Source organism: Syngnathus scovelli, chromosome 20, assembly GCF_024217435.2.
Source record: "Syngnathus scovelli strain Florida chromosome 20, RoL_Ssco_1.2, whole genome shotgun sequence".
Lineage (NCBI taxonomy): Eukaryota > Metazoa > Chordata > Actinopteri > Syngnathiformes > Syngnathidae > Syngnathus > Syngnathus scovelli.
In genome coordinates this window covers 9,179,126-9,203,304 of record NC_090866.1, presented here as the reverse complement: position 1 = coordinate 9,203,304, position 24,179 = coordinate 9,179,126, and the positions used below count along the sequence as shown (strand labels likewise).

Genomic DNA, 24,179 nt, shown 5'->3' with positions numbered 1-24,179 from the left:
ATTGCATTCTCACGGTTTCTTTTTCCCAATCTGCATTAATGTGGCCAGACTGTGAGGCCAATGTGACCTCCAATTTGACACATACGATGGCAGGGGAGACGATAAATCGCCGTTTCGACACTATATAGAAGTAATATACCAGCAAGTTATTTAAAAAAAAAAAAAATAGGGAAGACGGCAGAAATACTGCAATAAGAAATAATGACGCCGATGATTTACAGAAATTGGAGTCTTTGGAAATGTTTTTTTTGGCTCTACTAACAAATATCAATTGCGTTTTTTTGCAACAACCATGTACGGACAATTTTGAGTACTGAGCACGAACCAGTTGCTGTCATTCATCACCCTCGGCGAGACCACGCTTTCACAGCTGCCTTGGCTTCGAACAACTCAAAATGACTCACAGGAGCAAAAAAGCGAAAATATGAATCTGATCATTGGAGAATCTATCGTTTGTGCAAGTGCGGGCGTTTACCTCCCTAGCCTCATTATCATGCAAGCTGAAATGCCAACAGAAGCATGTTTGAACATGAGACGGTGGCATCATCACCTCCACCCAAAGAACCTGTTTCATACCCTGAAAAACCTCCGGAAGCTCTCAGCAAACAAGAATTGATTACGTTCATGTTGACACTTGCGTTTACTTCTCCCTTCAGTCACCGGGGGGAGGGGGGGGGGGGAGGCCTGGGCACCAGATGGGTCATTTGGAAGATTCTTCCACCCTTCACTTTACAGTCGCGCCATTGGGTCCCCAAGGCTAAATATTTCAATCAGGAAGTGTTTGTGCATGCCACTGACACTCATCTGCAGCGACACCCTTCAACTATTTCGATATCTGCAAACGACACCAACCTCTAAAATTTCCCAAAACGTACACATATAGTATTCTTGACTGTTTTCCATACTGACTTTCAAATAACAAAATAAATGCAGCAATCGGGGACACCGATGCGAGCGCACGGTCACCCCCCCGTGGCTTGGCACTACGTCTTTCTTGCCTGATCGTCACCTCCTGAGCCTCAGTCAACACAAATAAATCACTAGCATGCCTCACAGCATGAGATGTTTGTTTTCGAAGCTGCTATGTCCATGTGAACACCAAAGAAAAAAAACTCAAAGTACTTTTTTAGTCATTATCTAGACATCTAAACTGGTTTGACAGCAAAAAAAAAAATCTATTCCAATTATCCAACGGTTTCAATTCCCACACAATAAAACCAAACAGTGGACAAAACTTCCTGCCAGCTGTCCCAATACATTTGCACAAACAAAATCAGCAAACACAGATGTTAGTGGTAAAAGGAGGCGGGGAGTTTACCTGGTATTCATTGGGCCAAAAGGTGGAGACGGCCAGCTCGGCCTTCAGCCAGTCTTTACCTGAAAAGTCAACAGAGGTCAAGTGTCACCCCGCTGTAAGAAATGTTAACCACGTGAGAATTTCATTGTGCGTTACCGGTGTATGTTGTTACATTCCAGATCGGATTGGCAAGGGGACCTTTGTTAACCTGCAGACCCAAGGAAGGAACCAAACCAAAATAATCATTATTAATCCACATATTATTGGTGAAATAAATATATATAATACCTTCACTAGGACATTAAGCGTCCCGGGACTGGAGCCGTCAGCGCTGGTGAGGAGATAGTTGAAGTCAATACAGTGAGTGTCATTCTCCTTCATCACCGGGAGCTGGAACCTGGCCTTCTCCCCGACTTCATACTGAGACACGTCCACGTACATGTAGGAACCTGGACAAAGGAACGTCGGTTGATATATGCAATAATATTCCGACAATTTATATGTTGTTAAGCAGATGCATAAAATTGTGTCAAGACAAAGGCAGCTCTGGTACAATATGAACGCTACACTTGGCTATAGGAGACTAGCGATTATCTAGTCATTGTTCGGATAATCTATTGCTATAGGTGATAATAGGAGGGAGGTCAAACAGTAGCATATTTTCAATTGAAGCGTACAAAAATGTCTACCGTATTTTCCGGACTATAAGGCGCACCATTAATGCATCGTGTCAGATTTTTAATCCAAATCAAATCATTCTCCATTTTATCTTTATTTCAACTTCAGACGCAACAAATGACTTTATAATCACAAAATAATGATCCATAGTCTTTTTGATTCATGATTCATAGTCTTCAGCGGGGCCACTTGTGATTGATTTCATGACACAATGCTTCGGGCCAGTTTAAATTTAGGAATTTGGTCCATATATAAGGCGCACCTGACTATAAGGCGCACTGTCGGCTTTTGAGAAAATTTGAGGTTATTTTGGTGCCTTATAGTCCGGAAAATACGGTACATTGGCAGCGCCCACGTGCACTGTGTGTCAATCATTGGTCGTTTCATCTCTCTCAATGATTTTTTTTTTTTTAATGACTACTTGAATTCTGAAAACAACCAACAGGAAGCAGAATGACTTTATCCAAACTGGCCGCCATCCACGTGGTCTTGAAAAACGCTCTAATATTAGTCTTGCAAAACACGCAATAGGTGTCACTGCTGTTCCTTCTGATACTCGATGACACGAGGTGGATTGAAGATGCCAAGTTTGTGTGCTAGCTAAAAATACAGGGATCAGTCACAGACCCAGATATGTCACAACACATGCCATGGCATGATATGTTTCACTTGATTCAACTAAATTGGAGCAACTTTTTTTTTTGAACAGGTAAAACAAATTGATTTTGATGAAGTCTCGGGAGGGAACAACCGTAAAACCAAAAATGCCGTTCTCTTATGTATGTGAGGTTAACGGAACATTTAAATCCCCAAACTGTAAATCTGCCAATATTCTGTCTTTGAAACGCTGATGCTGAAAACGGACATTAATGGAATGACGACACAAAGTAACAAAACTAAAAATACCCCTGAGACGGAATTAAGACCTAGATATGTCACATCAGAGCCGAAAAATTGTGAAGTTAAAACGGATGACGCCTTTTTCTTCAACAATAACATCTTCTTTTTAGTATTAAGCCTGCAATATGAATAAATATTTATTTGGAAGAAATTGAAGTAACAGCATCTTTGCACCTCCAAGCCTGTTGTTCCATTCTCCTCCTCCACAGATGGCAAAAAAAAAAAAAAAAAAGACGTGACGAGAAGCCAAATAGGTTTGAAGTGGGGCTCGCTGACAACACCGTGAGTCAGGAGTACCTACTTTGGTTGGGTGACTCACGCCGTCTCAGCCTGTCAATGTTCATCGACTGGCACGCTTCGCAAAATGCCAGCCAACGTAGTGCCGTGGCGCCAACACCAAATCTCGTGGCGATAACACGGATGAGTCTTATCACCATTGCAAAAACTGCCAGAACCCTTCCAGGAGTACTTAGACACTTCTATAAGAGTTAGCTAAATCCCAGAGAGGTCGGTTTTTTAATAACGATAAGCAAGACATATATATAGCGTTGCGTTGTCATAGTAACAAAGTCAATTTTTTCCAGCTGCGATCACTGTGGTTTACTAAAAACATTTTTTTTTTTGCAAGACCAGTTACATTGCACGTGTGTTTTTACTTCAGAGACTTTTCACATTGTAAAGTGGGCAACCTTCCCTGTTCCCCTCTTTTGATTAATGACCTCCTGTTCTTAATTAGACCCTCAACCCCGAGGCAAGAAATTTTTAATTCCCCCCTCATCATCACCATCATGGAAAAACACAACAGATTACAGAGGGGGGGGGAAAGGGGGGGGGGGAGTAGAATGTGTTTTAATTGCTTTACTAGTGTGAGACTAGGACAAATATCACGGAAAGATCCTCTTAATGGCGGCAAAGTCAGAGAACGTGGCGATACACAGTTGAATTAAAAAAAAAAAAATGGAGCCACTACCAAATTCTTCAACTGGTTGCTTCCACATTATTGCTAATTCTTAACATATTTGCAAATGAAGAAAAAAAATATATACCGTAATTTTCGGACTATAAGGCGTACTGGGTTATAAGCCGCACCAGCTAAAACTCAAAATTTGCGAAAAAAAAGTCATGGCTTATAGTCCGAAATTTACGGTAGTCTCACCTTTGGGCAGGTATGGGGATATGTAGGGCACTTCCTGGGTGTTGATGTGAGTCCAGTCAAAGTCGTCATAAGGATCTTGTTGGTAGTCACATTGGGAGAAGCCATCGTCAAACGTGCAGCTTCCTGTAGAAGAAAAACGATTTGGCATTGGAGCGGAAGAGAGAAATGTCTGCGAGCTTGAATTAAGACAAAAGCTAATCGACCAAACTTTGCAATGCATCTCCACGTAATATTTCGGAGATGATTAATAGAGCACCACGAGTAGGCGCTCCAACAGTCATCCATCAAGGTTAGACACAATCACCCCTGACTCAATCATCAGCAGCCTTCAAGCGGATCATCTGAGCCCATCACCACCTCTGGGCAGGCGTGTGCGAGCTGGCCGCTGCAGGAACAGGGACAGCAAACAGGAAGTCTCGCTAATACAGAGAGACGCTGCTTGTCCCTGGTGGCCAGCAGACCCAATCAACTCGCGATGATACGTGGCTGATAGGAATGGCGCGCTGATTACAAGCAGCCGTCTGATTCATTGACCTCGGAGCTTTACGTGGTTTGTGTTAATAACACAGCTCCGAGGCATCGTACAAAAGAAAAGTTAAGTACCATCTGATACAAGTCTTTAATTGTTAGCGGGGACCGGGATTAGATGACTCCTCATGTTAGCTGCAATATGGTATCGATAAGTACCATCCAGAATTCGGTTTCATCAAACCAAGAGACCAAACATGACAGCTGATGATTGATTAAGTGATTAATAAGCAGCTTTGCAGATCATAATGATCCATTGTTCAGCAGAAGATTAAAAAATGTGGGAAAAAAAAAACGCTGTGGAGAATGCAAATTTTCTTTTTGTTCATCTCATCTTCTGGTACATCTTGCTTTACGGCGACCTAGGGCGGGCGGGCTGCAGCGTGCCATGATGTCGAGCATAACGACAGGCCTTGAGATCCCCCACCGATCCGAGTGGGAGCTCCAGTGGGGAGACCAAGAGGAGACAGCCGCTGCCGCAGGAGAAACGCGTTAACGTCAAACTAAGTGACTGTTTTCGGCTGCCGGCCGCATCGCTGGCTGTGACTCACGGCCTCCGAGACGCATTGGATCACATTCCTCTTGGCGTTCTTCGGGGGGAAAAACCAGCCCGGGCTCCGTGCATTTCAGTCCAGTTCCGTTCGGTTTTGTTAAGTCTTTGTCACAACGAGTTAATTCGCGGGGATGCCACTTTGTGCGTGGAGTGCGCCACTGTCAACACACATTGAACTTAACTCGGAAGCTAATTCTGCTGATCTTGTATTGTGACGGTTTTGTGACCCCGCCGCTTGTGAGTCAGTTTACATGTTGCTGTCTGGTACTTCTCTGCAAAGTCTGCATGGCCCTGCTTTGAGTCCACGGTAACCTTGTGTAGATTCGAGGTTAGGGATTTACGAGACACGATCACATAGCTTCACTTTATAAGGTATGCGATCTATCGGAATCAAACACAGCACTGTCTGAAAGGTATTCACGAGGCATCTGGAAAGTATTCACAGGTTTGCTCATGGTTTATAATCCATCAGAGCATGTGCGCACAGCCATTTTTGGATCTCTTCAGAGATGTTCAATCGGATTCAAGAGTAGGCTCAAGAACATTCAGTCCTGAAGCCACTTTGTATCTTGTCATTATTGTGCTGGGAAAAGACATCGGCACCAGTCTAAGGTCAAGAGCGCTTTGGAGTAGGTGTTTCAAAGATGCTATCATCAACTGCATGATATGGTCATGTACCGTATTTTCCGCACTATAAGGCGCACCTGATTATAAGGCGGCTTTTGAGAAAATCGGTTTTTAAGTGCGCGTTATAGTGCGGAAAATACGGTAATGAGCGTTGCCTGGTTTCCTCCAAACGTGATGACTGGCATTCATGCCAACGATTCGTTCCACAGCACAACAGAGATTTTAGTCTCATTGAGCGTCCGTCAAAAGAAATATTACAAATTGCAAAACAAATCGGTCTCATGTAACGACATAAATTGGCGAAAATCTCACCAACGTATAATTTTACACCACCGCGCTACAACGAGGTTTAATGGCGGGCTCATGTTATCGACTTACTCGAAGGTTTGTATATCAATCGTGTGCTTTCTACACGTCGAATTGGAACACAAGAGGGGAAGTGAAATACCAGATGGCAGGAGATTGATGAGGTAAATTCCCACCATGTTAAACTTTACAAGTGGGAGGGGCAGGAGATCACACACACACGTTGAGCAAAACTCAACAAAAGCAACAATTAAAATGGGATGCAATAAAAAAAGTGTATGCCGTCCTTTTTAAGTATATTTAAATGTGTGTACGGTTTGAACAAATTTCAAAGTAGAAGCACGAGCTTGTATCCAGATGGGGTCATTATGCCCCTTGCCCATTACTCCATTCACAAGGACACTGAGCGAGAGAAAACGACTGCATGCTAATCACTTCCTAATCAGCTTCTGGGATTGGCTGCCTAGCTAATGAAATAATGGCGACTCATTTGCATAATAAAATAATTAGAGAAATTTGATAACCGCTCAAGGGCAGAGGGGGCAATATACGCGCAGTGACGAAGGACGGGTGCAATTTTCAACGGCGGCAAGACATTTGTCCCTGTCACTCAAAATGATTTCGCAGTTATTTGTAAATGACCCCGACCTCTAAAAGGTCAAACGGCCAAACACGGTTCTATCTAGGTTACCCCACGGGAGCCTCCAACAAAGCGTGTTAACCATGTTAATAGCTCATGATTAACTTGGATCACTCTTACTGTTGGTTAATTTGCTAAATCTTGATTTCTGCTACAATAAACATATTGAAGCATTATGGATATTCGAGTTATCTGAAATTAGAGAAATTTCAAAGTGCATCAAAATGCCGAAACTCACTTTTTTGCACGCTTTTGGTATTCATTTCCTCTCCTCCATTGTTACTCGCAGTCAAAACAATAAAAGTCATCTCATGTGAAATTTATTTACTGAAGGATGGTGTCATCGTAGTTTAATATCATCCACTGGTTTGAAATGAAAACAATGCATTTTGGATGAAGACTCCGAAAAACAGATTTCAAGTAAAGACTATTTATGCACTAGGATGAAAATCATTATGATAGTTAATCAATTTCAAATCACTTCGATATATATATGACACCAGAGTACTTCATCTCGTTTAATACGGTCTCAGTATCGAGCCTTACTTTTTTTTTTTCTTTAACCAACTTTAAGTTATACTTCTTCCCACTCCTTTTCAGGCATGTGAATATGATTTATGGTTTCTTATATCTAGCTTGCTACTCTTTTAGTTTATATATAATTTTATTTATTTATTTATTATTTATTTATGGTAATATTTATTTATTTTTTGGGTCTTCATTTGTGTACAGTAATCTTTCAAATAAATGAATTAAAAAAATAATAATCACATAATTAAGTTGATCTGTTTCTGTAATGTTTTTGTTCAGATGGCACTAATTTGCAAATTGCAGAAAAAATCGATGTCATGTTTCGGAAACGTAAGACTTCCCTGCCAAAAAACCCCAATTGACACTGAGCGCAAAGTTCCGTCTTATCATTTGCTCCATGTCATCTTTGCTTTTGTGTTCTGCACCCTTTGTCTGACAATAGGTGAAATTAACCTGAAATGATACAAGGTGACATCAGAGGCGGACACACACTCCTACGAACACACACACACGCCCTCCTCGCTCTTTCTCCTGTCACGCTTCAGTGGCCCTTGCAGCACAGTGCCATCAAAGCATGGGGAACCAACACACACACACACACGCTAGCATGTGCAGTCATATAACCAAATACACACAACTGGCACTGGAAAAACACACATGAACACACTCAGAGCTGTACTTTAATTGGTAATGCTGAAGGCAGAAGAATTTCTCCTTCATCTCACAATGCTGTAATTGAATCTATGATGTGTGCGCTCACAAGTGTGTGTTCTGCTGATTCAGGAGTTTCCATTGAAAGTAAAAGAGCAAATGTGTGTTTTTCATTTCTGGCCCTTTCCACCCTCCCGACGATCCTCCCTCAACCTCGTCCTGCTCCTCTCTTGGGGTTTAAAGCCAATTTTTTTTCTCCCTCCCGAAACAACTTGCAGGAATTGTAATCATTATTTGTAATATACTGAGAAAAAGCTGATGTCGTTATTTGGAACAACTATGACCTCGTTTCAGCATTTTGAGACCAAAACTTGGCCTCATTCTGAAGATTTGGACAAAGGTTTGCTTCAAAAACAAATCGAAGATGCATTCATTTTATTAGGAACTTGAGTGACAGGCTTGGAATGTTGTGTCTCGGACAATTCTTGGTGCCGAGGAGACCAGACAGGACTGGGGGGGAAAAAGACCCCAAGGCTTATCTTCACTCCCCATCCCCCTCTTTTGTGCCTTTACTACCCGTGAGTTCACCCAAAAAAATTCCGGGAGGGGTCAGATTTCAGTCCTCTTCTCAGGAAAGTCGACACTTAGCCCGGTTGCCCACATGATGTCTCTAATCGTTGTGGTACGACTTAGAAGTGCTCAGTCAACAGCTCGCCATAAAATACGGGGAGGCATTGTGAAATTTGGCATGATGGAGTGTTCCGTCAAGCATGACAAGGTAAACATTTGCCGCCGCAGCAAAAGTGGAGAGCGGATGACGGCATCATGAAACTCCATGATCAGAAGCTACGAGGAGGGGAGAGGGGGGACGATTAAGCCCTTTGGCAACCCCTTAGCTCCACTCTCAGAACTGAGCGCACAGCTGGTAATTTCGTATCGAAATCCCCAAACGACATGTCTGAACCAGCTCGTTCCCTCCTCCCTTTTTACCGCACCCTTGACCTCAAAATGCTGACTGACTGACTCAGGAGCAACGTTAGCTTTTTTTTTTTTTTCCGTTTCAAGCATGACTCACTTTATCTCCCCAACATCCGCGTTTTAATCGTGACTGTAATACGACAACATAATGCTTTCTCCATTGCGGACAGGATGCAGTGAGTCTTTTAAGCCAGTTGGACCAGAGCTAAGGTTTTGGACTGGAAAGCAGGTCTGGAGTGGATGAGATAAGCAGAGAACAAACCCACGTTTAAATGCCAACCCACACACTCAAATTGAAACACGAGTAAATTATGAGAAACGTGAGATGAGGAAGATTCCTACTATCAGGAGGAAAATATCGCTATCAGTTGTCGGGTAGACTAAATCGCCCGGGCTGACCTCTCCAATTGCCCGGTTGGTCCAAAAGCTGACCAATTTACTCGGCGAACAGCGGGGTGGGATTTACTCGATCCTGTGCTTGTGCAGCTGAAGCATTTCTGTTGTTCAAGCCTGGCCCAGCCAAAAGCGGTTCCCCGCACCAACATACAAAGAATAACCTGAAACAGCAAAGCGGGACTGCGGTGGAGCCGGCGGGGAACAAATTGTAAACACTAGAAATAATAAATACAATCATAGACTTAAAAGAAAAAACTGCACCAAAAATAACAATTGGAAAAATGTTTGTTGGACCTGCGAGACCCGCTTAAAAAAATTAATTATATAAGCCAAACATGAAAGATATATTGTCAGATGAGTTCTTTTTATCTATGTTTGTGACACAGTTCTGTCTCACAACAAAAGATCGCTAACGATAGCATTTAGAGTCCTGGTGGAAATGTAACTTCTCACTCCGAGCACAGACAAAAAAAGCAGTGGTGGAAATCTCAGATGTTTCAAAACAAAACAAATACATGAGGGGATCCAACAGATAGAAGCCAGGCCAGACAAGAAACATCTCACCAGGGGTCTACTCAGTTAAACATAATAATTTTTGTTTGGATGTCAGATTTGGTAGTAGGAAAAAAAAAATCCAATTGGATATCCCAAGTGGCTTGACCCTGTTTCTTAAACCGGTTTAGAATTCAATGTTACTTAATGATTTGAATTCAGCAAATGCATGACGTAGGTGCGTGATGACAAAAGACGGGGAGTGGCCATTGTGAAATTCAAACGTTCTTAGAGTGAGTTCAACCGGTTTCTAACTCGGGTTACAGTCCGCCGCCTCGGGCTGACACATCCACGAAAACCCAGACAGTATTGTTCAATGTGGCCATTTTGGCTTTGTTCCACTGTCTCAGTTTAAGCTCACAATGAGGACAACAAACAAATATTTGAGCTAGTTCGAGATGTATAACTTCCGTTCGCGACACGATTATTCAAGCTGATGTTCATTTTCCAAATCGATCAACACTCTTTTATTGTCCGCCATTTTGACGAGGGAGTTAATGGCACTGAATGTTCTAAAATGGCGGTGTTGTCATAAAAGAACCCAAATACAAAAAAAACGACACAAACATGATGAACAAGGACGCGAGTCCCCCCGGTTAAACACACGTATCGTTTTTCGAATATGGCTATCACTTGTATTCCATCAGACAGCCAAAAGTGTCTCCTGTAAGCAGAAACCGTTCCCCGACCTTGTCAGAGAAACCCGACCATTGATTTGAGGACGGTAATTCATGAATTGCTCTGCGGCGCCTCCGTATAAATGTGTCGGAAAAAATATATATAATGAACAAGAAAACACTTTTGTCATACAAGAATCCTGCACGGCCTTGAAAACAACTCAGGGTATTTGCGACGACTGAATGCTGATCACAACTAAATGGGTTCATTATTCACTCGCTACAGAATGAACTGATAATGAATAGATGTGTGGAGTTCAATACAAACCCAAGAGACTGAAAAAAAAATCTGGGTGGTGGAGGACAAGGAGAGGGGGGGAGCTATGTGTCAGTTTCATGGGGAGTGATGATTTTATTTTTTGCCCTGTTGCCCCGGGACACCAGACCCGTGTCCTGGTTCCTTCTCAGCCATGGATTCTGCCAAAGGGCCTTTTTACATTTTACCATTAGGGAAGGACAACTAGAAGAGGGCACCACTGAAGCATACATCCTTTTCCAGGTCCACAAGACCTTGAGACAGACACTGAACATAATCGCTGAAGTACACTCCAATGGTGCAACTAGAAGATGATAAAAGGTTTGGATTTTTTTTATTATCCTGATAGGAAAAATGGCGGAAATTCTTTCCCACACCATAGTCTTCATCTCCCTTTGTTCCCTCAACATTCTGACATGCTCTCAGCCCATCCGTGCTAAATGCTAATTAATTAAAACTGTTTGTGTTTGTTCCGTGAACTGTTCGTGGAACTTGATAATGGAAAACATGTGAAGACTGGCAGCATTGTCCAAATCCAAATCTACGAATACATTTTCATCACTAATGTCCACGTCTACACTAATAGTCAATGTCGTTTTAATGTAAGCAGGTAAACACGATGCAAAAAATTTTATAGAAAATTTAGTTGGAAAAATATGGACTGTGTGTTATGGTTGCCATGCCCGTAGGAGTTGAAGTCTGTAGAGGCGAGATTTAAAATGTGCATGTATGCCTGCACATATCTCGGAGTGTGTGATGGTATGCCAAGGGTGTAGAAATAAAAAGGGAGGGAGGGGGGGAGCACTCAAACAAGTTGAAGAGCAAAAAGCAGCTTCCTTGGACTGAATGCACAGCCGTGGGCAATTTGAGTGTGGATGTGAATGTGCATGTGCGTGAGTGTTGGCCTGGGGCGATGTGATTGTGTGTGAGGAGTGGACTTGGGAAGAGTAAATGTCCATACAAACATGCTTGGAGTGGTTTCCTTTTGCACCTTATGGCTTAATTTTAAAATAAAGTTGTCGTGTGTTTAAAAGAAAATCAATTACATAGTATTCTTTTGCAGGGTGAGAAGCTCGGGAGAGACTCGGAGTAGAGTCGCTACTCCTCCACGTTGAGAGGAGCCAGATGAGGTGGCTCGGGCATCTTATCAGGATGCCTCCTGGACGCCTCCCTGGGGAGGTGTTCCGGGCATGTCCCACCGGTAGGAGACCCCGGGGACGACCCAGGACGCGCTGGAGAGACTATGTCTCTCAGCCTGGGAACACCTTGGGATCCCCCGGGATGAGCTGGATGAAGTGGCTGGGGAGAGGGAAGTCTGGGAGTCCCTCCTAAAGCTGCTGTCTAGCCGCGACCCGACCCCGGATAAGCGTAAGAAGATGGACGGATGGATGGATGGATGGATGGATGGATGGATGGATGGATGGATGGATGGATGGATGGATGGATGGATGGATGGATGGATGGATGGATGGATGGATGGATGGATGGATGGATGGATGGATGGATGGATGGATGGATGGATGGATGGATGGATGGATGGATGGATGGATGGATGGATGGATGGATGGATGGAGTATTCTTTTGCATCTTATGGCTTAATTTTAAAATAAAGTTGTCATGTGTTTAAAAATTAAAACAAAATAACATCTGAAAATCTGCTGTTTAATGGACATTTTGTCATTTAAATATATTTAAATGTTTGTATTATTTAAAAAAAAAAATTGCCAATGTTTTCCTTTTTTAACTCTCTCATAATAATCAACAGAAGCTCGTCTCTCCCGGAATAAAAGTTAACTTTTGCAGTTAGCATCGAGTAAGCGTCCTCGCAGCTCGTGTAACAAACACACACTTGATGTTTAGAATATTAAAAGGCTAAATCTGTCGGTAACAGCAGAAAGGCTGAATGGTGCACATTCCACCATTCCGACTCGAGCTGATTTCATTATAGATAAATCTCATTTATCTATTCAATCTCTCGCTCCTATCTGTCTGTCACATTCTATTTCTCTCCCTTTATTCCTGCCGATGTGTGTCATTTCCCCACTTTCAGGCTCTCCTTATTTTTTTTAGGGGTATATGTTCTTCTCTTGGCTCTTTATCTTCTTCCTCCATTTATGTCGCTCTATCTACACACTCCCGTGTCATCTGTTGAATGTAATTGGTAAGCATATACCGTATTACACTGTACTATAAGGCGCACCGGACTATAAGGCGCACCTTCACTGAATGGCCCATTTGAAAACTTTGTCCTTATATAAGGCGCACCGGACTATAAGGCGCACCATTAATGCATCATGTCAGACTTTTAATCCAAATCATTCTCCATTTTATCTTTTTTATTTCAACTTCAGACGCAACAAATTATTTTATAATCACAAAATAATGATCCATAGTCTTTTTGATTCATGATAGTCTTCAGCGGGCCACTTATGATTGATTTGATGACACAATGCTTCGGGCCAGTTTAAATTTAGTCCATATATAAGGCGCACCGGACTATAAGGCGCAGTCGGCTTTTGAGAAAAGCTTAGGTTTTTAGGTGCGCCTTATAGTCTGGAAAATACGGGATATGAAGAGGAGCACTGACACTGGAGGGGAATAGAAGTCAAGAGATTCTGGGGAGGAAAAATAAGGGAGGGGGGGGTCTTTGAAACCAATTGTCTACCAGAGACATCACAATGAATTCACCTCTCACTCTACACTCGTTCTTTGCCTCCCCTCTGATACAAGCTGGTCTCTGTAATACAATAAAAAAAAAAACTTGGCTGAGCTCTGTCTGTATGTGTGTGGGGGGGCAACTTCTACTCCCAACTCTCAGTCTCATCATTGCAGTTCTTCCACCGAGGTGTGTTTCAATAAATCACGCTGTCGCGCACACACACTTACATGCATGCGCACACACGCGCTTGGTCTCTGCTTAATAAGCTGTATTCAGAGCTCCTAGAAGCTGAAACGGCACAAAACGAGAGGATTTTCTTTTTTTTGGTGCTTTGCTCTTTACACTCGCCGCCCTACTCTTTTTGTAATTTTCTTATTGTGCTTCTATTTAATGCACGGGTGTCAAACGCAAGGCCCGGGGTCCCAGATACGGCCCGCCACATTATTTTATGTGGCCCGCAAAGACAAATTGTGCATCAAATAAGTATGTCAACGCTAAAATTATAAATTGTTTTCATTTTGAAAAAAATAGCTATATTGCTAGCATTTTTTTTACAGATTTTTAAAAAATATTTAATCTGTTTTTTACAAATTGTGCATCAAATAAATATGTCAACGCTAAAATTATAAATTGTTTTCACTTTTGAAAAAAATAGCTATATTGCTAGCATTTTGTTTTACAAATTTTTTAAAAATATTCAATCCGTTTTTATTGGTCTCTGTTTTGAAAACTAGTTACTAGTTGTGGAATCTACACTATATATATTTATTTGGATTTCAATGGCCCGCCGAAGGAAACATAAGTTTGACAATCCTGATTTAACGTAATGCCGGCAGATATTGTGAGCACCTAAAGGATGAAAAACAGGTTCCAATACTTTTGCTCACCCGAGGACACCTCCGACATCCATTTTTTTTTCATTGATTTTCATATTATGTATTACTTGTGTACTCTCTGCATCCATTATAACCTGGTGATCCTGAAAGGGGGATCCTTCCATCTGTGGTCCCTTCTCAAGGTTTCTCATTTTCCCCTGGTAGGGGTTTTTTGAGTTTTTCCTTGCCCTTTTGGGAGCTTATGATCAGGGGATGCTTTGAGAATAATTGTCAATTTTGGCTATGTGAAGCCCTTTGAGACTGTTTGTGATTTAGGGCTATACAAATAAACTTGACTTGACTTGAATGTGAACTGGGTCCAACCTATGTCACTCTTTGGTGTCAAGTCTGCATGTTCTTTTCTGTATCACATTCATTCCTCACGCTGCATGTGAGGAATCTGTCGCTGCTCCAAAACCATGTCAAACATAGACAGGACAGATGGAGAGGAAGCAGACAAGTGTGGAAAAAGAGCAAAGAGGGTCAGGGTGGAGGGAGAAGGGGGGGGAGAATGGACACCTGGACCACAGTCCTGAGGCCCTGCGGGGAGGTGGAAGGAAGGAGGATGGGTTGCACGGTGACGGGACTCTCCCAGCTGTAACCTGTGTGTGTGTGTGTGTGTTCCATATGTGCACTAGTGCTGCAGGAGTTTACCAGGGGGTTGTAACAGATGGGATTATAGAGACAAACACTCAAATGACAAGGCATCAGCGTCACGTAACCACAAGTTCTCAGGTTCTGCCACCTCAACTTGGCAGAGACTGAATCAATTCGAATTCTTTCTGCCAAGGATTGCGTTCGGGCAACCTTCGCCTGAAAAAGCTCTGCACAACTTTTGTTTGTATTTAAAAAAAAAAAAGTTGTAGTCACTTAAAAGACTGAAAGCTATTGACGAAGCTGGTTGATCTTCACCAACAATGCTTTTCCTTTCCACTTTTTCGTCAGAGTGGATCTTTCATAGAGCGATTGTGTCAAATGTGCCCCCCCCCCCTCCCCTCCCCCCGCAACTCGACACACGTACGCACTACAAAACACTTTGTGCAGGTAAACAGGCTCTCCGTGTGCATGAAGCAGGTGAAAGGGTTAATGGCGGCCATTAAGATTCAACCCTATTGCAAAAGCAAGCGCATATCTGTCCGTCCGTCTGTCAAGAGAGGAGCATCGAACTCTGACCTGTCGTTTAGGCTAACGGAAATCTCCGCATGCATAATGAATGAACAACCGCGAAGTCAACAGGGAGCAAGTATCACACAGACAAGCATGTCATTCTGTTTTTTTGTTTTAAATTTAGTTTTTTTTCGCTGTCCACCATCACGAACCAAAAAGTGGATTTTCAATAAGGAGGACAAACGGAAGAAATAAAATGGAGGACTTTATGTTAACGTCATCCTTGGGAGGACTCCACAAAACAAATCCCTGGAATTTGATTACAAAAAAAAAAAACTAAATCAAGCCTTGACAAAATACCTCAAATACCAAAATAAAAGCCGAGGATAAATGAAAAAAAATATTAAATAAATAACCTCACATTCCAGACGCAAGCACACAAAGCCATCTAATCAAACTCTTCCCAGCGTCATCAAAAAGTGATTAAAATCTTTTTGAACACGTTAAGACAAGTCTCGCTGTTTCAATGGAAATATTTGTTGCTACTTCGAAGAAAAAAAAAAAAAACCTGCTTCAATTTGTCGACCAACTCTTGAACAATTTGTGACTCATTTGCCGCCAGTCGGCCATTACACGAGAAGTTAGTCACGGCATTACGGAACTTAAGTAGTCATTTTACCCTCCGCTTCATCTAACTGGGCCTGCCAAAAGCCAAAGAATGCGAAAGAGAAACAGACCCCTGAAACACAAACAAAGTGACCTCAGAGTAGAAACCGGTGAACTCTTGCAGCCAGTTAGCAGACTAAGCAAATACACCTAACGGGATTGTAGGTCAAAGTCCATTTCTCTACATTCAGAATGAAAGTAGGCTAATGATTCTAGATTAAAGTCACCCCGACTCGAGCCTGGTCTGGTTCCCACATGTGTGACTAAGTATTTCGTCAAGAAGTAGGACGGAGGGGAGGGGGGGGGGGGAATGCCTGAGCTCTATCAATCACGCAAACTTTCCCTCCTCCCCCTCTTATCAGCAGATATGAAGCAGCTCAGGAATGAAAGATTGCAGCTGCAACTTTGTGTCACTTTGCTGTGTTCTTTCAGAGTTCCTTATCACACTCCAAGTCGAGATTGCTTCCTCTCCCACACAAGTACTTCTCTGCCCACCTATCTTCGAAATCGCAGGTGTCAAACTCAAGGCCCGGGGGCCCAGATACGGCCCGCCGGATCATTTTATGTGGCCGGCGAAAACAAATTGTGCGTCAAATTCGTGTGTCATTACTAGAATTGCAAATTGTCTTCACTTTTAATAATTTTTTTTTAAATATTTGACCAGTTTTTACTCGTCTGATTTGAAAAGGAGTTATTTGTCAATTTGTTTTGTAGCTTTTAGTGTATACAATATGAGGTGCTCATATACACGAAAAAAATGAGTTTGACACCCCTGTTCAAAATTGTCCATTTTTTTTTTTAATATGATTCTAGCGTTGTGTCTGTTTCATTTCTTCTTAAGTGCTGAGTCATTATTGCGCAATTCAAAATGGTGTGAGGTTCATCATGCACAATGATAGAAAACGATCCAATGGCGAATGAATGAATGAATGAATGAATGGTGGTGACAGGCCGAAACATGGTCATGCAAGGACACACACCGAGACGCGTACGCTAAACGCGAGTCATACTTGACCACGCTAAAGTATAAGTGGTAAGTTTGGGGCCAGTGAAAGGGGAAAGTGCGGCTAACCTAAACCACATGTGGCTCCCGCTGTTTAGCAATCCATGTGTGAAGAGTGAAAACAAGAGAAAAGCTTCCACTACTGCTTCAAAGGTGGATTTAACCAAATTCAACAATGCCATTAATCCGACTAGACTTAAGTAAATTGAAGTTAAGGTAGTTGTCTGTGTGTGTGTCTGTGTGTGTGTTTGTGAGTCTAAACGCAAGAGACATCTTATGTCATGGTGAGGCATGGCTGTATCTGCTAACTGTTACGCCGACAAGACAGCTCCCTTTGCATGACACACACACACACACACACACACAAATTCTTCCTCATAGACACTTTATTTACCTTTGGCCCAGTAAGAGACGTGGTGACGGTTAACCGAGTCACTTAATCCAATAAAAGGAGTGGATAAAGACAAACGCGAGTGTGAAAGAAGAAACGAAGCAGGGAGGAAGACCAACCAAAGCATTCCAGAAGAAGGTCGAGAGACGACGACAAAGATAAAGAAAGGCAATACTGAGAGAGACCTTGGCGAGATTTGAGCGAAGGGAAAATGAGAAAAAAGTGCGAAGAAACCGTTATTCGGGTTTTCAGTTTGAAAATCGCACAGCGGGAACATTTTTATGTGCTTCTTCTCAAATTAATATTTTCTGAAACAAAACAAAAGAGGATATATTTAGTTTCTTGTGACCCCAAAAGTTACGCCGAGCTTTTGCTTTATTTATTTCCAGGAGGATTAACCGGGATTTCTGAATCTCCGTGTCGCTCCCCTGTTAATATGACCTACTTTGCTATTTACTATTCCACCTTTAAAATAATCGGCGTACTTTATCCGTGTAATGCAACACCATTCCATCGGGATTCGGCCGCACAAAATCCCACCCTAGTTCTTGTTGGGAGGGGAAAGACGGGAAAATGGAGAGGAGAACAAAGAGGGGGGGAGGGTTGTGGGTTTTTTTTTTGTTAGTGAGTAATAAATTCCAAGAGAAGGTGATATGAAGAGGTGAGAAGGGTCCAGCAGACACAGTGGAGTCAGCTTAGTTGAAATATCACAGTCGCGTAAGAATTCAACCCCGCCGCCTTGTATTTACCGTATTTTCCGCACTATAAGGCGCACCTTCAATGAATGGCCCATTTTAAAACTTTGTCCATATATAAATCCATACATCTGCTGTAGTGACTCAATATTGGTCCATATATAAGGCGCACTGGATTATAAGGCGCGCTGTCGGCTTTTGAGAAAATTTGAGTTTTTTTAGATGCGCCTTATCGTGCGGAAAATACGGTAACTAAAAGAACTCGCTGCAGTATTCAGAGTAGGACTTGTCAGCCATTTTGAGCTCCACAACTGAAATCATCGTCGCTTCTGACAGAGCGCGCCCCCGACATGAAGATATGAAGTCGAGTTGGGATATGATAATCTTAATGGAGCGGTCATCCGTCTGTAAGCCCCAGATTCTCCGAGAGAGAGGAGGGTTTAAATATCTCAAAAGCTTTTCAAGCTATCTCCAAAGCAAATCAGCTTAAAGAGGAGACTTACTGGACATGAATGTAAAGACAAGTCCAAATGGGGTGGTTGAGAGGGACTGAAGAACAAACATCCCCGCTGAGATTTTCTCATGACTATCGGGAACGAGACCGGCGCAAGTGCCCTGTAGGCTGCTTAGGGGCTACTTTGGTGCCGGACGTGTGTGAAGCTGCTTTCATGACAGATGTCGTCCTAACTGGACTAATGGAAAGCACTTCAACCAATGCCCCACAGCTAAAGAGCCCTTTGGCGGCGAGCTACCTGAAGCCTCTTATAAAGGAAAGAAAAAAGTCAAATCAAATGGATGATTTATCACCCGCTTGAACAGATGCAACTTTAAAGTCAGTTTCTTAACTTGCCGTGTCTAATTTATCTCTCGAGCCGATGGCCTAAAAATAAACACTCTTTGGAGAAATTCCTATTGACATGCTATTTATAAACGCTCTTTATATAATGATAGTCATTGGCCGAGTTATCGCTTGCTTAAAATCTTGAACCGAGTGTGTCGTCAGGTTTTCCAAAACTCTTTTCGTGGGTTGGCTTGACCTCGGAATCAGATGCTAGCTGTGACAACAGGAACGTCATAGCTGAGGCGAACTTCTTATTTTAATATTATTGTGTAAATATGAATTGCTTACAGGAACAGAATGAACAAAAGGAGCCAAAAGGACGCAAATCACAAAATCATTGTTTCAGGGACGAGTTGAAATCTACTGAGATTAGTTGGAACACGTGTAAAAGCTGCCAAAGAGCCTGTCCTGCATAATATGAACTGACAGTATTTCTGCACGGCTGCACTTCCATTAAGTCTGTTATTTTTGTATTAAATAATGTTTTACAGAGGGAACACAGCGCACCTACGATTTTTTTTTTTTTTTTAAATGACTCAACACAAAATTGTTCATGTTTTAGTATGGTTAGGAATGACATCACAGTTTGAAGACGGGTGACGAAAAACCAACACCGTTGAAATAATCCCGAAAATAAAAGGTGGAGATGAGACAATTTGATGATGGTGACACGAAGCTCAGCACTTAGCTGGCTAATTGAAACTCACCTTTTTCCGAGCGCCCAATGTGAGCTGGATCCAAGTAAGCAACAGAGGAGGGCGGGGGGGAAAAAAAAACATTAAAACAGAATTAGATAAATAGCATGCACATAACGTCATCCAGTCACTATATTAGCAACATTGACCAGTACAACCAAACCTGAATTTGAAAAACCACAATTTCTAAACTTAATCTGACACCAGGCTGTAAATATTTAACGGAAGTGAGCTTTGCACATGTTCCCTTACACCAAATTAAACCAACATATGGTTAACCCCCCCACCTGCCACCTGACCTTTAACCTTTACACTTGTGCTAACACTTGTGCTAACCTTGAAAATATTCCAAATCTGCTTTTTTTGTAAAAACAAAAACTGTTGTGTGAACATTTACACCCAACAATTAATCATCTGAGCGCTGATTACTTAATCTGTCATTTCGCCAATTTTTTTTTAGGCTTCTCTCTACAGACAGCTGTGACCTGAACCCAACAGGGCCACCAATGAGATGGATGACACTACACCAACACCATCATTCATCAGGGATATGATCTTTCCTGAATTCTGGATCGGCTTGCAAAAACTCTCCCCTCCGTTTCCATCAGCACCTTCTCCATGTTGATCTCCTGACTAATTGCTTGGCACCCTTCATGTGACACTTGCACCGGACTGACAGTCGTGGGAAGTATTTGTCACTAGAGTACATTTGAAAGATTTCACACTACCGGAAGATTAAGCTATTGGCTATCACGCTCACTTTGGAAAATGAGAGCAAGATTCAGCGTTAAGAGACTGGAAGGTCACAGTATTTGCGTCTTTCGGTGCAAAAAAAAAAAAAAAAACTCCGATTCATTCGAGCACACCAAGTCTAATGAGGGGATTAGCTAATGAATTCTCTGAGCAGATTAATTACATTTTCCACACGCGCGTGTGGGTTGCCTACAGACACCCCCCCCCCCCCCTTCCCCAAACCGAACGAGCCGGTACTTTCAAGCGATTTTTTTTTTTTTTTTTTAATCTGCAACCAAATTGAAATCCATAGAAAGAGATGTGCTTTGAGCAGAGAGGCGTTTGATTTGAGCACAAGACATTAAGGAAGATGGGCACGGCGGCAGACTGGAGGCATTACTTTTAACAAGAAAATAAATAAAAAGCCTTCTTTGATTTGGCCGCAGTTGAACGAGGAAGGGATTTTCACGGGAATCAAAATGAAAAGCAAGTATTTCACATGCTTCTCTCTGTGTCACTTTACTACAGAAGGCTTATAAAAGAACCACACTGCCTCTTCTCACACACTCACACACACACACATAGAGCGGATATGACAGAAAAACACACAGATGCACCCCTCCTGCCGTTTTCACAGTCTCTTGAGTGGACGAGATGCCCACGGCCAAAAACCAATGGTTGCATGTTGTTTTTTTTCTTCTCCTCCTCCTCCTCCTCACTTTCTCTCCCTCTTCCCTCACGTCTTTTTTTTTTGCCGAGGAAAAAAAAACACACACATTTCTGTTTCATCTTCCAAAAAGGCTCCGTGAAGTCATTATAATTAAAACCAACTTTGTACTTGGACTCCAAATGCAAAAAGCACGATTTACAATTCTAATTAAACCGGCTATGTGATTCGACCAGGGAAGCTAATGGAACGCAATTATCGCACTTCATTAAGATTAAAGACGCTGTCAACGTGGGTCAGTGCGTTTTGAGAAGTTGTCACATCGACACGCGCTCGCTTATTGACATTGTAAAAAGCAGCGCAGCAGACACGCCGGACCACATTTATTACTCGGAGCGTGGAAGGTGATAAGCCGGAACGAGGTTGCCGCAGAGCAGCCGTGATAAGCGCGGATGCCAGAGAGAGACCACGTTCATCGTTTAATACGGCCTAATTTCATTGGGGACATTATAAAATGGGGAGAAGTAGAAATGGTAAATGTGATTTAGAGAAACAATCCCATAGCAATCTGACAGCTTTAATTCTTTCTCAACTGATCTGCAGTCTATTTCAAGGAGACGTGTGACATCTCAAAAGCCTAATTTGACCAATCACAGCTTTGGTTTTCAATGTAATGACCACAGATTTGCAATTTTTAGTCCAACCAATACTGGAAAAAAAATAAATCACAGCAAACTTTTTCCATCAAGTACCACCTAAAAAAAAATACTATGGCCTACTATTATTAAAAACACTCATATTAGTTTGAACACTATCATAATGACTTCTTAAAACAGGTTGAATACATTTAATTCAGCAATACTTTCACTTACCACCAGAGGGAGCCTGCATATTACTAGTGGCATTTATTATACCACATTTTGAAAACCACTGATTCAAGCAATTCTGTCAGAAAAGTAGCAACACAATTACACTTTTTACTGAAGAAAACTTAAATCGAGTAATACCCAATACTTGGTGACACCATGTTGCCACTCAAAATGTCCATCTTCAAAAGGTGAGCGATTTATGGCAATGGTTCACTTTTTGGACTTGCAAACATTTTATAGCATTGCCTGTGTAGTTGAATGGTGACCTTTGACCCTGGGAAATTGTCTTGAAATGAAAACAACTTGAAAGTCAACCAGCATAACAGGACAGACGGCTCAATTTTGGGGGTTCCACTGTATTCCCCCAGTTTAGGAACAAAAATGTTTTTTCTCGCACCGCATTTACAACGACCCACCTCTAGGCTATGTAAAGCAGCACCTCGTATTTACTTGCAAATTAACTGTGTTCGCATTCCCAGGGAGGCCTCAAAGAAATTCCACACATTTGTTGCCCTGCAGACCAAATGGCCCCGGGGAGGGGCACCAGGGGAGTAGTTAGGGAATGGAAGGCTGGGCTAGAGGAAGGAGGGGCCGGGCAATAAAACTCGAAGAGGTGGTAATTAATGTGTAATTTTTATGCAAATCATCAATGAGCCTAGGCTTGCTGGAGCCGACTTTTTCCTCCCCCTCGTACAGTTTCTGATCATGCCCAGGCACATAAATGAAGCGTGGTGTGGCCAAGTCACCTTTAATAACGCTTTAGTGAGGTCAGATTGGAGGTCAGCTCATACAAATACATACACTGGATCTAGGAATTGCAGAGTATACTGAAATATTCCACAAGTATAACTCCATGACACAATATTTCCATATTTTGCAAACGATAGCAATGGTATCACGATATAGGTGGTCATCATTTTAAGATAATAAACAAGCAGTTTAATCAAAAGCTGTATTGAAAACACGACAGTTAAAAAAAAAATGGTGCTGCATACGCAGATGGAATTTAAAGTTGATGCATTGTGACGAAAGAAATCTAAATATGTAGATATTTCTGTGCATTTAACCTTTTAACATTTTAATAAATGCAGTCAGACCATGACGGTTGCAACATGCACAGTAATCAATCGCTCTATCTGGATACATTAATTTATATTATTGACTTTAACCCCGAAGAGCAATAAAAAATAAAAAGCGAGTAAATAATCAACTAAATATACGTCATTTGTCAAAAGAACTTTTTGCACGTTTCTTTTTGCCTTTTTAAGTGGTTATGTTAAAAAGTGGTATTGATCAGCAAACTTTATTTTTGCAGAACCAAATAGTGAAAATTAACTGACAACGCACAGCTTGGCCAACTGCATCAATGAACGTCACTTTACATTTAACGCGTCCCGTGCTTTAAATTAACATTATTTTCGACGCCGATAACGACTCTTTTGCGGAAATAAGACTTAATATTTACGCGTTTCAGCATGAATATGCATTTTCAAACATTTCGAAGACGATACAGCAAGCGCGCAGGTTGTTGCCAACTTTTTCGGCTCCGCCTAAAAATACTTACCTGGCAGGAACTCGTTTAAATTCAAGAGTTTCTCTGAATGAACAAACGATTTTGCACGATTAAAGGCGAACGTTTTTTTTTTTCTTGCCTTACCTGGTGGTATCTGGCCGGAGATGCCCGCAACAAAAAGGAGCAGGAGTCCCAGGAAAAGAGAGAAAAGTGTATCCATGTTTTAAACGGAGTCCGGGCGAGCGTCTGGAACAGTTTCCCCCAAAAAGTTTGTGCTTCTTCCGCGAGTTTCTCCGTCTGCAAGTGTCTTTCTGGACGTTTCTTACGACAATTTGTTTTTTTTTTTATTATTCCTGCCTCCGCAGCGGAGTCGAGCGCTCCATTCTGTCTCTTTCGCTTTTCTGGCTTTCGGCTTTCCCCAACGCGCTCGCTCACTAGGACGCCACACTTTGAGTGAGGATGCGCGTGCGCGACGGAGAGGAGACAAGCGAGCGGCGGCGTGCACGCGCGTGATGGCTTGACGTCACGCGTTCGGGGGGGGGGGGAACGGTTGCGCACCAAAAAACAACCAAAAAAAAGTGATTATCGACATGACGTTTGAAAGGTTGATGTGTGGAGTTGAAATCAGGGGTGGATTTCAGTTTAGCATCACAAAAATTGGACAAAAACAATCATTTTATAGTTTGATTTTTATTTTTTGGGGCATAATTTGATTTCATTTTGTTGAACTCATGGATAAA

General features: G+C 42.1%; 1 protein-coding gene across 18 annotated transcripts in view; it reads right to left on the bottom strand.

Annotated features, from left to right (window-relative positions):
* Positions 1-23,911, bottom strand: part of ptprk (protein tyrosine phosphatase receptor type K) — a 50,141-nt gene extending 26,230 nt beyond the window's left edge. For 13 of the 18 annotated variants that reach the window (XM_049757184.2, XM_049757186.2, XM_049757185.2 and 10 more), the window contains exons 1-6: positions 23,584-23,910; positions 19,671-19,694; positions 4,032-4,154; positions 1,586-1,746; positions 1,454-1,505; positions 1,319-1,377 (exon numbers count right to left, since the gene is read on the bottom strand). In XM_049757184.2, the coding sequence (XP_049613141.1) occupies positions 1,319-1,377; positions 1,454-1,505; positions 1,586-1,746; positions 4,032-4,154; positions 19,671-19,694; positions 23,584-23,659 (495 nt within the window). In that variant the 5' untranslated portion in view covers positions 23,660-23,910. Of the gene's footprint in view, positions 1-1,318; positions 1,378-1,453; positions 1,506-1,585; positions 1,747-4,031; positions 4,155-19,670; positions 19,695-23,583 lie in introns of all 18 variants that reach the window. The other 5 variants (XM_049757178.2, XM_049757182.2, XM_049757180.2 and 2 more) reach the window with 1 other exon arrangement.
* Positions 23,912-24,179: the final 268 nt, after the last annotated feature.